General features: G+C 41.4%; 1 protein-coding gene across 3 annotated transcripts in view; it reads right to left on the bottom strand.

Annotated features, from left to right (window-relative positions):
* LOC137321172 (uro-adherence factor A-like) overlaps window positions 1-15,094 on the bottom strand; it is a 95,957-nt gene that overhangs the window by 45,048 nt on the left and 35,815 nt on the right. For all 3 annotated transcript variants that reach the window (XM_067983434.1, XM_067983435.1, XM_067983436.1), the window contains exons 9-10: window positions 13,905-14,106; window positions 8,031-8,204 (exon numbers count right to left, since the gene is read on the bottom strand). In XM_067983434.1, coding sequence (XP_067839535.1) covers window positions 8,031-8,204; window positions 13,905-14,106 — 376 coding nt within the window. The remainder of the gene's footprint in view (window positions 1-8,030; window positions 8,205-13,904; window positions 14,107-15,094) is intronic.

Here is a 15,094-nt window from a genome sequence, read left to right as displayed (position 1 = left end):
AGATATTGGAATCCAGTACAGTAGGAGCCAACGAGATGGCAAAAGATAGTATTTGAAAAACTGAGCATGAAAATGGAGGACAAGGTGGTTTGGGTACAATTAGTTTGCAGATATGATTTGGCTTTTTAAGAAATGGTATAGCTGTGACACTCGTGGGAAGAAATCTAGAATTGTGAAATTAACATCTGGCTCATCAGTCTATGCTGTTGGATTGCTAGTACTACTGATTCCTCAGTGGCATTTTCATGGTCTTGCTTTGCCATCCTAGTAATTTCAGAATGAAGCACTTCTGGGAAGGTGGGTTGTACCGAAAGGATGCTACAGATGAGTTCAGCTATCTGAAGTGTTGCCTCAAGATCCCAATGGTATATTTGATCATGATGTATCACGATCATGATACTCAAAGGTGTAATAGAAAAATATCTAGAAATGAAAATATAATAAAGAACAGTCAGCACAAATTCTAAAAGGGAAGATCATGCTTGACCAATCTTAATGAATTCTTTGAAGAAGCAACAGAAAGAATAGACAAGGGTAATACAGTGGATGGGATATACATGGACTTTCAAAAGACCTTCGACAAGGTAACACATAGTAGACTCATGACTAACTTCAGAGCATATGGAGTCAGGGGACCAAGTAGCAGAATGATTCAGAAGGCTTTTGATAAGGTCCCACACAAGAGGTTAGTGTGCAAAATTAAAGCACATGGGATTGGGGGGGAATATACTGGCATGGATTGAGAATTGGTTGACAGACAGGAAACAGAGAGTAGGAATAAAAGGGTCTTTTTCCAGGTGGCAGGCAGTGACTAGTGGGGTACCGCAGGGATCAGTGCTTGGGTCCCAGCTATTCACAATATATATCAATGATTTGGATGAGGGAACTAAATATAGCATTTCCAAGTTTGAAAACAACACAAAGCTGGGGTTGAATGTGAGCTGTGAGGAGGATGCAAAGAGGCTCCAATGTGATTTAGAAAAGTTGGGTGAGTGAGCAAGAACATGGCAGATGCAGTGTAATGTGGATAAATGTGAGGTTATCCACTTTGGTTGTAAAAACAGAAAGGTAGATTATCTGAATGGTGATAGATTGGGAAAAGGGGAGGTGCAACGAGACCTGGGTGTCCTTGTACACCAGTCGCTGAAAGCGAGCATTCAGGTGCAGCAAGCACTTAGGAAGGCGAATGGCATGTTGGCCTTCATTGCAAGAGGATTTGAGTACAGGAGCAAGGATATCTTACTGCAGTTATACAGGGCCTTGGTGAGACCACATCTGGAGTATTGTGTGCAGTTTTGGTCTCCTTATCTGAAGAAGGATGTCCTCGCCATGGAGGGAGTGCAACAAAGGTTTATCAGACTGATTCCTGGGATGGCAGGACTGACGTATGAGGAGAGATTGGGTCGACTAGGCCTATATTGACTAGAGGTTAGAAGAATGAGAGGTGATCTCATTGAAACATATAAAATTCTAACAGGACTAGACAGACTAGATGCAAAGAGCACGTTCCCGATGGCTGGGGAGTCCAGAACCAGGGGTCACAGTCTCAGGATACGGGGTATGCCATTTAGAACAGAGATGAGGAGAAATTTCTTCACTTAGAGGGTGGGGAACCTGTGGAATTCTCTACCACAGAAGACAGTGGAGGCCAAGTCATTAGATGTATTCAAGGAGATAGATATATTTCTTAATGCTAAAGGGATCAAGGAATATGGGGAAAAAGTGGGAACAGGGTACTGAGTTAGACGATCAGCCATGATCATTTTGAATGGCGGAGCAGGTCCGAAGGGCCAAATGGCCTACCCTTGCTCCTATTTTCTATGTTTCTATGTTTGCAAACTGGCTACAAAACAGAAAATAGAGAGTAGGTGTTAAAGGTAGTTACTCAGACTAGCGGAAGGTGGGAAGTGGTGTTCCACGGGGATCGGTCCTGGGACCACTGTTGCTCATAAATGATTTGGACTCTGGAATTGGAAGTACAATATCAAAATTTACACTTGACACCAAATTGGGGGGTATAGTCAATACTGAGGAAGACTGCGACAAAATACAAGACGACATTAACTAAAATGCAGAATGGGCATGGGAATGGCAAATGAATTTCAATATCGCTAAATGTGAGGTGATGCATTTTAGTAGAATGAATAAAGAGGCCACCTACTCATTGGAAAAGAAGAGTCTAAATGGGGTAGAAGCACAAAGGGATCTCGGGGCACAGATTCACAAATCATTAAAAGAATCAACACAGGTTAACAAAGCCATAAAAAGTGCAAACAAAGCACTGGGGTTCATTTCTACAGGAATAGAATTTAAAGGAAAATAAGTTATGTTAAACTTATATAGAACCTTGGTTAGTCCACACTTGAAGTACAGTGTACAGTTCTGGTCTCCATATTACAAAAAGGTAATAGAAGCACTGGAGAAAGTGCAAAAATGATTTACAAGGATGATACCAGAACTCAGAGGATACAACTATCAGGAAAGACTGAACAGGCTGGGGCTCTTTTCTTTAGAAAAGAGAACACCGAGAAGTGACCTGATAAAGAATTATGAAGGGGTTCGATAGGTTAGACGTAGAGAAGATGTTTCCACTTGTGGGGGCGTCCAAAACTACGGGCCATAAATATAAGATAGCGGCTCACCACCACCTTCTCAAGGGCAATTAGGGATGGGCAATAAATGCTGGTCTTGCCAGCAACGCCCACTTCCCATGAACAAATGAAAAAAACCTAATAAATCCAATAGGGAATTCAGGAGGAACTTTACCCAGAGAGTGGTTAGAATGTGGAACTCACTACCACAAGGAGTAGTTGAGGCAAGTAGCATAGATGCATTTAAGGGAAAGCTGGACAAGTACATGAGGGAGAAAGGAATAGAAGGATGTGTTGATAGGGTGAGATGAAGTATGGTGGGAGGAGGCTTGTGTGGAGCATCAACACTGGCATAGACCCATTGGGCCAAATGGCCAGTTTCTGTGCTGTAAAATTCTATGTAATAGATTAAACATGTATACTTTCAGACAGAAGCAACTGAGAACACATCAGCACTGAATAATAAATATCAACTTCAATAAAATTTAACATTTGTAACAGTTATGCATACGTTCAAATCCTGGTCTGAATTTTACAAATGTGAAAACACAAAGTTAAAGGCTCATACAAGGAATATTCTAATTACCTACCTTTGGGGTCCCTTCCTCAAATCATTGAATGTAGTTTCCACATATAAATGTCCAAACAGGAGAAATGCCAGGACACTATCCCTCTAAGACTTCTCTCAAGAGCCTCACAATTCATGTAAATTCCCCCAGCATGCACTGAACATATGCTTTCATTCTGGTTCCTTCCCTAACAGCAGCAGAAACCAAGTTGACAATAATAAGAAGTTATATACTCAGTAGCAAGGATGGGGGTGGGGTGGAGGGAGAAGACAAAATGAAATTATAGTGCATTATATAGGAAGTAACAAAGATAAAGCTTTATATTTGCAGGATTAACCACATTCACAAAACAGGGAAGACTAAGCCCAGATATGCAATGATAAATCATCTATATAGGTATAATCTCCATGGTTCTTTGAAAGAAGTTCAACCTCCAGATAAGAGTATGAACTGGTATCGTCCAACAATTAAAAAAAAGCACCCGGGATATTAAACTTAAGAAGTTTCACATATTGGATGGTCAGGTAACTGTGCCCCACTCCGCTACATCGCAACCTCAATTTGAGGCAGGCCTTTAGCTCTTTGCCTGGAGGAGGCCTCAATGAAATCAAAAGGTACCAACAAGAGCACTGAAATACAATAAGTAAAACCTGTTAGAGAATATGTACCGTATACTTACAGTAGGCTTACAATGCCAAGTCAAAGCATTTTGCCCACCGGTAGCATGACTATCATTTTAGTATTATGCAGAAGCAATTCATTTGTGTTTACAAAAACTGCTGGATGAGGGAGTCTCTCATGGTTCAGGATTTTTTGGCCATTTTTCCACAGAAAGGATTTCGAAAAAAAGTTACTTTAAATGTTGTATTTTAAAACCTAGTAGATTCCTGAAAGTAAAAGAAAAGGGGGTCTAAGATGGTTGGTAGTTGAGATGCTAATCAACTAGCTCTAATGTTGTTGCTTCAAAGATCACAAATAAGCAATTTGTTAGCTTTTCTCAGTAATTGATAAACGCCTCACACCCACTGTTTTGGAAGGCTTCTGATTTCTTTCTGGATGCGAACAGCCAGAAAATAAAGCATAAGGGAGGCTGGCTTTCAGAAACAGGATGCTACACAGGCTGCAAAAAGGATGGAGGACAGGTGAGAAATTTAAAAATTAGCTTTAATCAAACAACTGAAGTAGGGTAGTGCAGCGTATTCACTACTTTTACATTACGCAAAGACAAGTTGTATTGATGAAAATAAGTGAATGCGATCATGTGATTCTGTATCCTCATCAGATGGGAAATAAAGCAGATTACTGATTCATATCAAGTCTTGTCTTACCAAGCTTGGTACACCTTTGAAGAGATTAAAGAAATACACGTGCGAAAGGCATAAGTATCCGTCACAATCACAAAGGGATTGTTGGCCAGGAGCTGCAGAAACTACTGAGTTTATTCCAAACTGCTGACACACAGGCAAAAGCAACTTTTGAACTGAAGTAACCTGAGATTCCCAGCTGCTGACACACAGGCAAAAGCAACTTTTGAACTGAAGTAACCTGAGTTCAGTCACTGGTCTGAGCTGGCTGGAACCGGTTTGAATTAGCTAAGTTTTGTGAAAGACAAAGAAGATGTGATAAGACACAAGTCCTTATTTAGAAAAGGAGTAATGAGGTAATGCTACCTAAGTCCTTGGGACAGAGCCAATGAGGAGAAGACATGGACTAGGCGAGCAAGCCTAAACCAACGGGAAAGAGACAGCACAGCTTGAAGAGATAAGATTCGGAATAAGAATGAAGAATCTGGGGCGTGGAGCCAGAGCGAAGACTCCGGAGACCAACCATCACGGAAGTGGAAGAACCTACGTCAGGGACGTAGAGACGACGTCGAAAGAGAGAGAGAAGGAACGCCTGGCCAGCGTCAGCTCTCCTTTTCGGGTATTATCTTTTATATTCTGTGACCACTCAGGGAGTGTCAGAGAAACCTAGTGGGTGTGCGTTTAGATCCTAGTTTGGGTATAAAACTGTATAACCTGGTGCAAACTGCATGTCTATATCTAACCAGACGTTTAAGCTATATGTATATGATCGAACGATGTGAATAAAGCGAATTGAGAGTTAAGAGAGAATTGACTCTTCTCCTCTTTGTACTAAGCCAATAACCGTAACCGGTGACCTCCGGTCAACAGGATACAACTGTTACATCCTTGGGTTATGGTAGTATACAAGTAGATATAGGGCTGCACGAATCAACTCCTCTAAAAGTAAGGCCCTCAGACCACTTAAGAGAGGGACTAACACTACTGAATCTGAGAAGATATATACAGCAGACCCAAATTCATATCAGACTTAGTCCAAGCGCTTGCTGCCTGATTGTGGAACTTATTAGAAATGGCAACAAGAATCACCCCATGGTGTTTCATTTAATAAAACTTGGACCATCATCATGTATTTAGCCTATTCCTTCATCATGGTCCTATGTAATTGGTCCCTCAAATGAATCAGGGCCAGTTAATACACTTTTGAGCTTACGTCTGTTTTTATGCCTCGAATCAAAGGCAAGATACTTGTGCCTAGGTATCCTCTAAATTAGCTCACCATTCTATAAATTTTTTAAAAATTTGTTCATGGGATGTGAGCGTCGCTGGCAAGGCCAGCATTTATTGCCCATCCCTAATTGCCCTTGAGAAGATGGTGGTGAGCCGCCGCCTTGAACCGCTGCAGTCCAAGTGGTGAAGGTTCTCCCACAGTGCTGTTAGGAAGGGAGTTCCAGGATTTTGACCCAGCGACGATGAAGGAACGGCGATATATTTCCAAGTCGGGATGGTGTGTGACATGGAGGGGAACATGCAGGTGGTGCTGTTCCCATGTGCCTGCTGCCCTTGTCCTTCTAGGTGGTAGAGGTCGCGGGTTTGGGAGGTGCTGTCGAAGAAACCTTGGCGAGTTGCTGCAGTGCATCCTGTAGATGGTACACACTGCAGCCACGGTGTGCCGGTGCTGAAGGGAGTAAATGTTTAGGGTGGTGGATGGGGTGCCAATCAAGCGGGCTGCTTTTCCTAGATAGTGTCGAGCTTCTTGAATGTTGTTGGAGCTGCACTCAGCCAGGCAAGTGGAGAGTATTCCATCACACTCCTGACTTGTGCCTTGTAGATGGTGGAATGGCTTTGGGGAGTCAAGAGATGAGTCACTCGCCGCAGAATACCCAGCCTCTGATCTGCTCTTGTAGCCACACTATTTTTGTGGCTGGTCCAGTTAAGTTTCTGGTCAATGGTGACCCCCAGGATGTTGATGGTGGGGGATTTGGTGATGGTAATGCTGTTGAATGTCAAGGGGAGGTGTTCAGACTCTCTCTTTTTGGAGATGGTCATTGCCTGGCATTTGTCTGGCGCGAATGTTACTTGTCACTTATCAGCCCAAGCCTGGATGTTGTCCAGGTCTTGCTGCATGTGGGCACGGACTGCTTCATTATCTGAGGGGTTGCGAGTGGAACTGAACGCTGTGCAATCATCAGCGAACATCCCCATTTAATGATGGAGGGAAGGGAGGCAGTCACCAATATAAATGCTGCAAGAGTTGCAGCTTGCTCAGTACATTGGTGCTCTGTGTCCACTAATAGAGGATATTAGCAACTATATGTTGGTACCATAACCAGCTCAGTGTTGAATGGGTTTGCTTAACTATTTCAGCAGCAAAGACAACTGCTCTTGACTGTGCCAGAGGCTCAGCCATTAGAATTTAAAACTAATTAGCAAAATCAAAATGGAACTTTCTCTGATGTGGGAGACAACAGTCTTGCTGCCTTGACAGAAAGATATAAGGGCTTGCCTCAGAGTATGGCTGCATATGCCAGAGTAGATCATGTGACAAACTAGGGCAGAAAATTTCTTGGACTGTATCCCATGTGATTCTCCCATGAATTATAGCAAATTTGTATTCATATGTGGAAGTCCACGGCACTTCCAATGAAAAATAGTTATGGACTACAAAACTCAACCATACTGCTCTGGCAAAAAGACACAGACACATTGAGCCAAATGGCTTCCTTCTGTGGTATAAACATATGAGGGTAGAGCTTCCGCTTGTTTACGTCAGTAGAATCAGCACAATTCAGGAGGTATCGGACGAACCAGCACAAGAGGTCAGGGAATTTTAAGCGTGAGTTTAGTCCAAGACCACTGATGTTCGTGTTTTCCGCAATCTTTTACGTTAGCTTAAAGGTTCAATTCACCGGATCAGGACCCGCCCACAAAACCGGCCATGCTCCCAGGTCGAAATTGCGAGATTGGGCTGGAGGTTCTTCAAATTGCGCACATTTTCTTAGGCGCACAGGCACTAGTAGGCACATTCTAAAAATCTTTTCATATCAAAAATATTTAATCTACCAAGAAACTGACTAATGTATATCAATGAAACTAATAAATGGTTCAGTATAGTTATTTAAAGTCATTTTCAGTGATTTTATATCAGGTTACTCAAAGGTGGACAACTGGACACTATGAAAAATGTTGATTTTTGGTGATGAACCCAATTTCAGCTGTATTAATAAAACTACATCAGGTTACCACTCTTAAATACATCAAGGAATACTTTTTAATGGAAGGAGAAAAAAGAAACAATTACTTTCTATTATGCTGCCCAAATGCGCTGGTTCATGGACGATTTTACATTTGTGATTATGCAAATAAATTTTAGCAGAAACTTGAACAGTAACCTAACCAGCACAATTTCCGGATTGCGATGGTTCTATGCTTGGCAAACTAATTCTGTGACTATTCTTTACTAGATCAGAACTTAAATCATTTTAAAGGTATTCAGAAAAATAAAAGTAAGCCATATTGAGAGATCATCATCATAAAATTCCTATTAAGAAGGTATGAAGACTTACCTTATCCCAAAACTGTAAAATGACGGCTTAGGAAACAGAGATGCTTGTTCTTTCTTTTGTTTTTCAAATCCAGAGGTGGACGGGACAACATTCTCAGTTGGATACCCCTTTTGTTTGTTATCCACACATATGCTGTTCAAGACAGCAGGTGTTTCACTTGCATTCAAGCTCGGTCTGCAACATAGTTAACGAGCACAACTTATCAGTGACAACACAAAAGAAAAATCTAGCTTTTAAGGAGGTAAGGAGAGTTTTTAAGGACGAACCTATAAAAGAATGCAAATTTCTTGAACTATAATTTATCAAGTAGAAGTTGCTTCAGCTTTCTACAGAAATGTGATACAATAACAGCTGGTGATTACCAAGTATACAACATTGCCCAAACTGCAACTGTCAATATGTTAAATTTCATTGAATCATATAGCACAGGAGGCCATTCAACACATCATGCCTGTTCCAGCTCTTTGAAAGAGCTATCCAATTAGTCCCACTCCCCTGCCCTTTCCCCATAGCCCTGCAATTTTTTTTGCATTTCAAATATATATCCAATTCCCTTTTGAAAATTACTATTGAATCTGCTTCCATCACCCTTTCAGCAGTGCATTCCAGATCATAATAACTCACTGAGTAAAAAAAATTCTCCTCATCTCCCTGCTGGTTCCTTTGCCGATTATCTTAAATCTGTGTCCTCTGGTTACCGACCCTCCTGGAAACAGTTTCTCCTTATTTACTCTATCCAAACCCTTCATAATTTTGAGCACCTCTATTAAATCTCACCTTAACCATCTCTGCTCCAAGAAGAATAATCCCAGCTTCTCTAGTCTCTACACATAACTGAAATCCCTCATCCCTGATACCATTCTAGTAAATTGCCTCTGCACCCTCTCCAAGGCCTTGACATCCTTCCTAAAGTGCGATGCCCAGAATTGGACACAATACTCCAGCTGAGGCCTAACCAGTGATTTATAAAGGTTTATAAAAGTTTCCCCAAGGTTTTTGCAAATACTGTTACAGAGGACCTCCTAATCTTAATCTCTTGTGGATAAGTTCGACAACATTCCTCTCCAAGCCAAAAAGATAATAGAACAGTTTTCAAACCTTTCATCTTGGGGACCACTTCCTGATCACAACTTTCGAAAGGAAGTGTTGGCTACCCAAAGAAAAATGGTGCCATCCATCATTGCAGAAAACTTATTCGTGTACTAACTGATCTCCCTGGGCATTGCTCATCATTGGTCTGAGATCTGCAGTGCATTTGCAATATTTAGCATGGCCCTATTCTAAATTGGAGAGTGCAGTACAGATTTAAAAAGTGACGCCACGGCATGTTGAGAGTGTTGAATCTGGTTATGGTTTTCCTTCAGGTCACTATTTCAAACAAACTGGTAACTCACCACAACCAATTCTGAAAAATCTCCATGCAGTTATTACCCAGAATGTTCCAAAACATTTCCCCAAGCAGGGCCCATATTAGTAAGATAGCTTCTGTCTGTGAGTCAATTATATTATAGCACCTACTTGTTGGGAACTGGCAAACTGTGATGACCGCTGTACTGAGGTAATTACCTCCCCTGCAACTGAAGGCTGTATCTGGGAGACCATTTGTTTTGTTCTTGCAATCTGAAAATTGGGATACGTCTTTAAATCACGAACTCTTTTTTTAAAAATATACTTGATAGCAAGGCTGTTTATTAATAAAGTATGACATGACTTCCTGTTTGCAAGCCCCATCCTCCTTGTCTAGTATTAGTACCAGTAATTTGCAGATTTAAGTTGATACTGTAGACTAGTGACATGCACAGTGACACTGGTGCAATATGGGAGGTGTAATCCACTAATGCAAATGCACAGGACAAGACTGGTGCACTTTAGGAGTCGACTACAAGGTTAAGTATCTTCATTCAGGCTCAGCCTAAGTACAGAGTGGAAGCTGGAAAATGCAGTGGAATTCAAGCTCCAAGCCACAGAAACATTGCATGTGTCAGGAGCTTGGTTATCCTGTCTTGGTGCATGCAGATACATTAAATTCCCTACCAGCACATATACTTAAGCAGCAGTTTATCTGAAAATCAGTAAGAAAAACACTCAAGGGACAAGTCTGGCTGTTTTAACCCAGTCCCCAGAACCTTGTTACTGTTATGCTGCTGCTTAATACCTCACCTACATTACCTGTTTCTCCAGTTTATAAACAAGTCTGATTAATAAATTAGTCAGTCACCAAAAAAGTGTCCTCCAAAATGACACAAGATGTGGTGGAATCCTACTACCATCCAGTGGCAAGTTTATAGCAAAAATGTAAATTGCCTGCCTGGTGGTTTGTATAGCCCATATTTTTAAACACATGATGGTTAAGTTTCAGTTTATAGGAAATATACTTGCTTGTAGGAGGTGCCTGTTGTGGTGAGCATGAGTGGGGAGTATTGGGAAAGAGAACCTGAATCAAAATATTCAAAATGTTTTGACAATATCTAAATTTGGAGGGACCATCTGCCATTGGCATACAGTATGGTAGCAGACTTCGGGAGACTCTTGTAGAAAGCAATTTGTGCATCAATTTTAAAAAAAATCCTAGTTTCAGAGTTCAAATCTCAATGGTCAGCCTGGTCTGGAACAGGAGTGAACAGCAGTGAACAGCAGCATCTGTCTGTGTCCATTGACCCACAGCAAACAACGGGGCGATTCTCTTAAATTTGAGACCGCTGACTTTAAGATGCCCGCGCTGCTGTTAACTGAGAAATCTTGCTGGGGGCTGACAATCTCTGATGCTTTTCAATTTGAAGAGGCAGCAACTGTACAATGGAGAACATCAACTGAAGTAGGAAAAAAATGTCAAAATGCAAAAGTTAACTTCCATACATTTTGCCTCCAGGAACTGGGGCTGCAAAAACAGTTTAAACAACTTTGATATGTCAAGGCTCTGCTTCATGTTTTTTTCAGAGCGATATATTTCCTTTCTGCATCACTTTAAATGATCTAAAAAATTTTGCATCACTTTAAATGATCTAAAAAATTTACAAGCTTCTATTTTATTTAGTTCTCCTTCCAACCTAACCCTACCACAACTTTTCTTATAACCCAAATTTTGTTCTAAAATCATTCACATCCAGTGTTATTTTAGGTCATAACCTTTATTTCAATATCAAATCTAACCGTACAATGACCACCCAGTCAAGATCAATTGATATATTTAAAGGGGAGCTAGATCAATATCTGTTGAGAAGAGAGAGAAGATGGAATTGAAGGTTGTAGAGATATCAACAGCATTGCTCGATTTCCTGCTCCGTCCCCATGGAAGGCAGGTAAAGGAACTTGGTGTTTCTCAAAGTAGGGAATCAACAGGCGATGGTGGGAAAGTGCATGATAAAATGATCATACGAGACTTTGGATGGAGCGGACAGAGATACTTCTATGATTCTATAAGTGCAGGCAATTGGGACTAGCTTGGTGGTATAAACTGGGCGACATGGACATGTTGGGCCGAAGGGCCTGTTTCCATGTTGTAACTTCTATGATTCTATGATTCTATACCCAGGAAGAATTCGTATAATAGCACAATCAGTTCTGTGGCTATTTTCCCTCTGTAAAATGTTAGGAGTGTACTCAACCATCCATTCAGCTATCTGTTGCTTAGTCACAGTTTTCCATTATGTTTTTGCACCATTATAAGCAAACAGCTGCCTTTTAAGTTTCGAAACTGCTCTGTGCAAGAGACAATAAATTAATGCTCTACCTAATGGAAGTGTCATTCCAATTCTGACTTGTGTGGCAGCTGATAAAACAGTGGGGCAATTTCATGGCCCAAATGAAACTGGGAAGGAACTTAGGTAAAAACTCCGGTTGAGTCATAAGGATCACGCGGTGAGAATTCCAACTTAAACACAGCTGGGTTACATTGTGCCCACTTGGACATCAAAGAGGGACATATAAGAAGGCCCGTGTGTTATCTACTTTGCTGTAGCATGTCATGAGCTAAAAGGACCTCTGTGAGGAATTACTTTCAAACTGATAAGGTAAAGTTAAGTACTGCATTGTTAATTTTATCTACTGATTTAATATGCTCCTGTATAACTTTTTTTGAAATAAACAATTCACAGTTTAGCCTGAAATATATGGTTTGAGCATGGTGATTTTCCACCCATTAGATCAGGAGTACGTTGTGGACAATCAATTCTATGACCGATATAACCCAACTGCAAAAACATAGATTGCTAGCCCTGTAGCAGTCTACATCGCATTCATAAGTTTTACTTTATAAGAGGCACAGCTGCTTATCAAAGCAGCCTTACATAATGAGTACAAGCGTGTTGGCAGCTAGCCCAATTTGTAACACCACTAATGATTCAAATGCAATTGGGAGATGAAGGACTGAAACACTACATGATCTAGGTTTTAGACCAATGTCTAACAGATACTCCAGAATGTGTGGGACGTCACATCAGGGAACACCAGTGCACAAATCTTTGCCGTTTTATGCCACAAGTTCAATTAGCGGAAGGCTTGTAAAAATTAATCAGTTTAGACCAGAGATGGGAGGCCCTGCTCTAATAGTCGTCATCTTTCAATAACCAGGCCTTCCTATTTGCTTGCAGTATTGATCACCCAACTGTGAAAGGAGATCTCTTCGGCAAGGAAGTGGGATCCTGCCTTTGCTCATTGCCAAGATGTCCGAGATCTATCGTTTGCAGGGCCAATGAGGAGTCCGACTCTGTCTGCTCTCATCTATTAAACTAAAGATGGGGGTAAACGGGAAGTGCACATAGAAGCTTTTGCCTGTAGGAGACCCCACTCCAGGCTGACATGGCCTCTATCTTCAAGCATTGATATAAGTAGGACCTGTGTTACTCCAGAGAGGAGAACAGATCTAATTCCTGAAAATGTTTCTAAGTTACTCACAGTGCAGCTTCCACTTGTGAGGGTGAAATGTGAGACGAGCATCTGCAGCTATGTTGTCTACCCCGAGCAAAGAGAGTAATCTTATGACTCAGTCAGTCTCATTGTAGTAGGATTGCAACCTGAAAAAGGAAGCAGAGGACAGTTCCTCCTCCATTACTGACCTAATGGACCATCATGTTGCCTCACATACACTGTACTGTTCCAGAGATCACCTTACTTCCCTTAATTCCAGTTATTTGTCGTGTCAAGTGGACTGCTCCATTGACTGGATTTGAGCTTACTGACCTACATTGGCTCCAACTCCACCAACGCCTCAGTTTTAAAATTCTTATCCTTGTGTTCAAATTCCTCCATGGTCTCGCCCCTCCCCATCCCTACAGTCCTCAGAGAACTCTGTGTTCCTCCAAATCTGGCCACTTGTGCATCCCCCGCTTCCTTCATCCCACCATTGGGGGCTGTGCCTTCAGCCATCCAGGCCATAAGCTCTGGAATTCCCTCCCCAAACTTCTTTGCCTCTCCACCTCTCTCCTCCTTTAAGACGCTGCTTAAAACCTTCCTCTTTGACCCAGCATTTGTTCTCCAGTCCTAATGTCTACTTCTTTGGCTCGGTGTCAATTTTTTGTCTGATTATACTCCTGTGAAGCACCTTGGAACATTTTGCTACGTTAAAGACGCTATATGTTTGCAAGTTGTCGTTGTTGTTGAAACTAAAGCCTCACTTTTAACCCGTCGCCCAACGAGAATGATGTGTGCGAGGAGTTAAGATTAGGCTGAGTTGACTTACTGGACTGGGGTCGCTCTGCATGCCAGAACTCACTTTCTGGACTTACACATTAAGAAAAGCCACTTGCAGAAGGCTGCCAGAACTTGTGGAACCATGTACCAGCAAGAGTCAGCTCACTTTTGAGAGAGGAAACTGGAAGAAGCCAAAAAGCAAAATCAGTATTTATTTTACTTGTACTGCCCTATTAGCTTTCGTACCCTTTTGATTTAATTCTTTGTGGAAGTCTTGAATTTACACCGGCATTCACATTGGTTGCTTCCTTGTTCTTCCCACTGAACAGGCTGGTCCTTGATTGTTGTGTTTCCGACCCAGCTAATTTGTCATTTTCATCAACATCTGCTATGGTTTCAGTCAGTGGCATAGATACCGGATTCACACATTTAGTGAAACTGTAATGATCTGTAATGAAAGTAGGGCAGAAAATGAGATTATGTAGTCGCTGTAAAGCTATTATCAAAGTGCTCTGGATAAACCTTAAAAAAAACATTTCAGTTTCCACATTGAACTGAGAGATAAGCAATGGGACACTGTTTGACAGTTTGAAATAACATAGGAACTACATTGTTAAAGTGGTCCTTCCTCAACCCTTTCTGGAAGTGTACCTCAGTTCTTTTGAAAGCATACAGCAAATTAAATCAAAAAACCAGTTAAGCACCAGTTGCGCTGACCAATGATATGGCCTTTCATGAGCCTTAAGAAGCCTTCATGAGCCTGAAGGAATACTGGGGGAGGGGAAAGAGAATCCCCTTACTAAAAATATACTTTCCTCAGAAAAGATGGAATAGACTTCCAAAAGTTCTGGATCGAATCCTACTAATTCAAGACACCCAAACAGCCTCAGGTAAGACACTGGTGTTGGAACTACTACTAATCCTGTGCATTAACATTAGAGCTAAGGGGGCTGCCACTGAAGCAAATTAGGCAAACTCAGCCATTTACCTGATAAGGGTTTGACAGCTGTTGTCAGGAGGCTACATGATTCTCTCAGGAGTTTTCTGATCAAAGATCCTTTGAAATATTGCTGCATTTAAGGGAGATATCACCAGCTGATGTTCCTCTCAACAATACGATCGGTACCAATTGGGACCAGATTCTCCCAATTTTCCAAAAGTAAGAACAAAAATGGATATAGAGAAAAGACAGGCAAAGGGGTAAGAATAGATAGCTCCAGTTGAAGAGCTTGCACTGGAAAAGGCTTGATGGGCCAAATGGCCTCCTTCATTACTGTAATTTCTATGATTCTATCTGGAAATGGTTGATTTGACAACATCTCTATTTGTAAGGATGATAACTTGCATTAATTAGGCTTTTCTTTGTTCATGGTCTTTGCATGGCCAGGAAAGACACAGTTAACAGATTATAGATCTAATAAAAATGTATTTTGCAG

This window comes from Heptranchias perlo, chromosome 4 (assembly GCF_035084215.1).
Source record: "Heptranchias perlo isolate sHepPer1 chromosome 4, sHepPer1.hap1, whole genome shotgun sequence".
Taxonomy (NCBI): domain Eukaryota; kingdom Metazoa; phylum Chordata; class Chondrichthyes; order Hexanchiformes; family Hexanchidae; genus Heptranchias; species Heptranchias perlo.
Note: the sequence above shows the minus strand (reverse complement) of the source record. Positions and strands in the feature narration are given on the sequence as shown.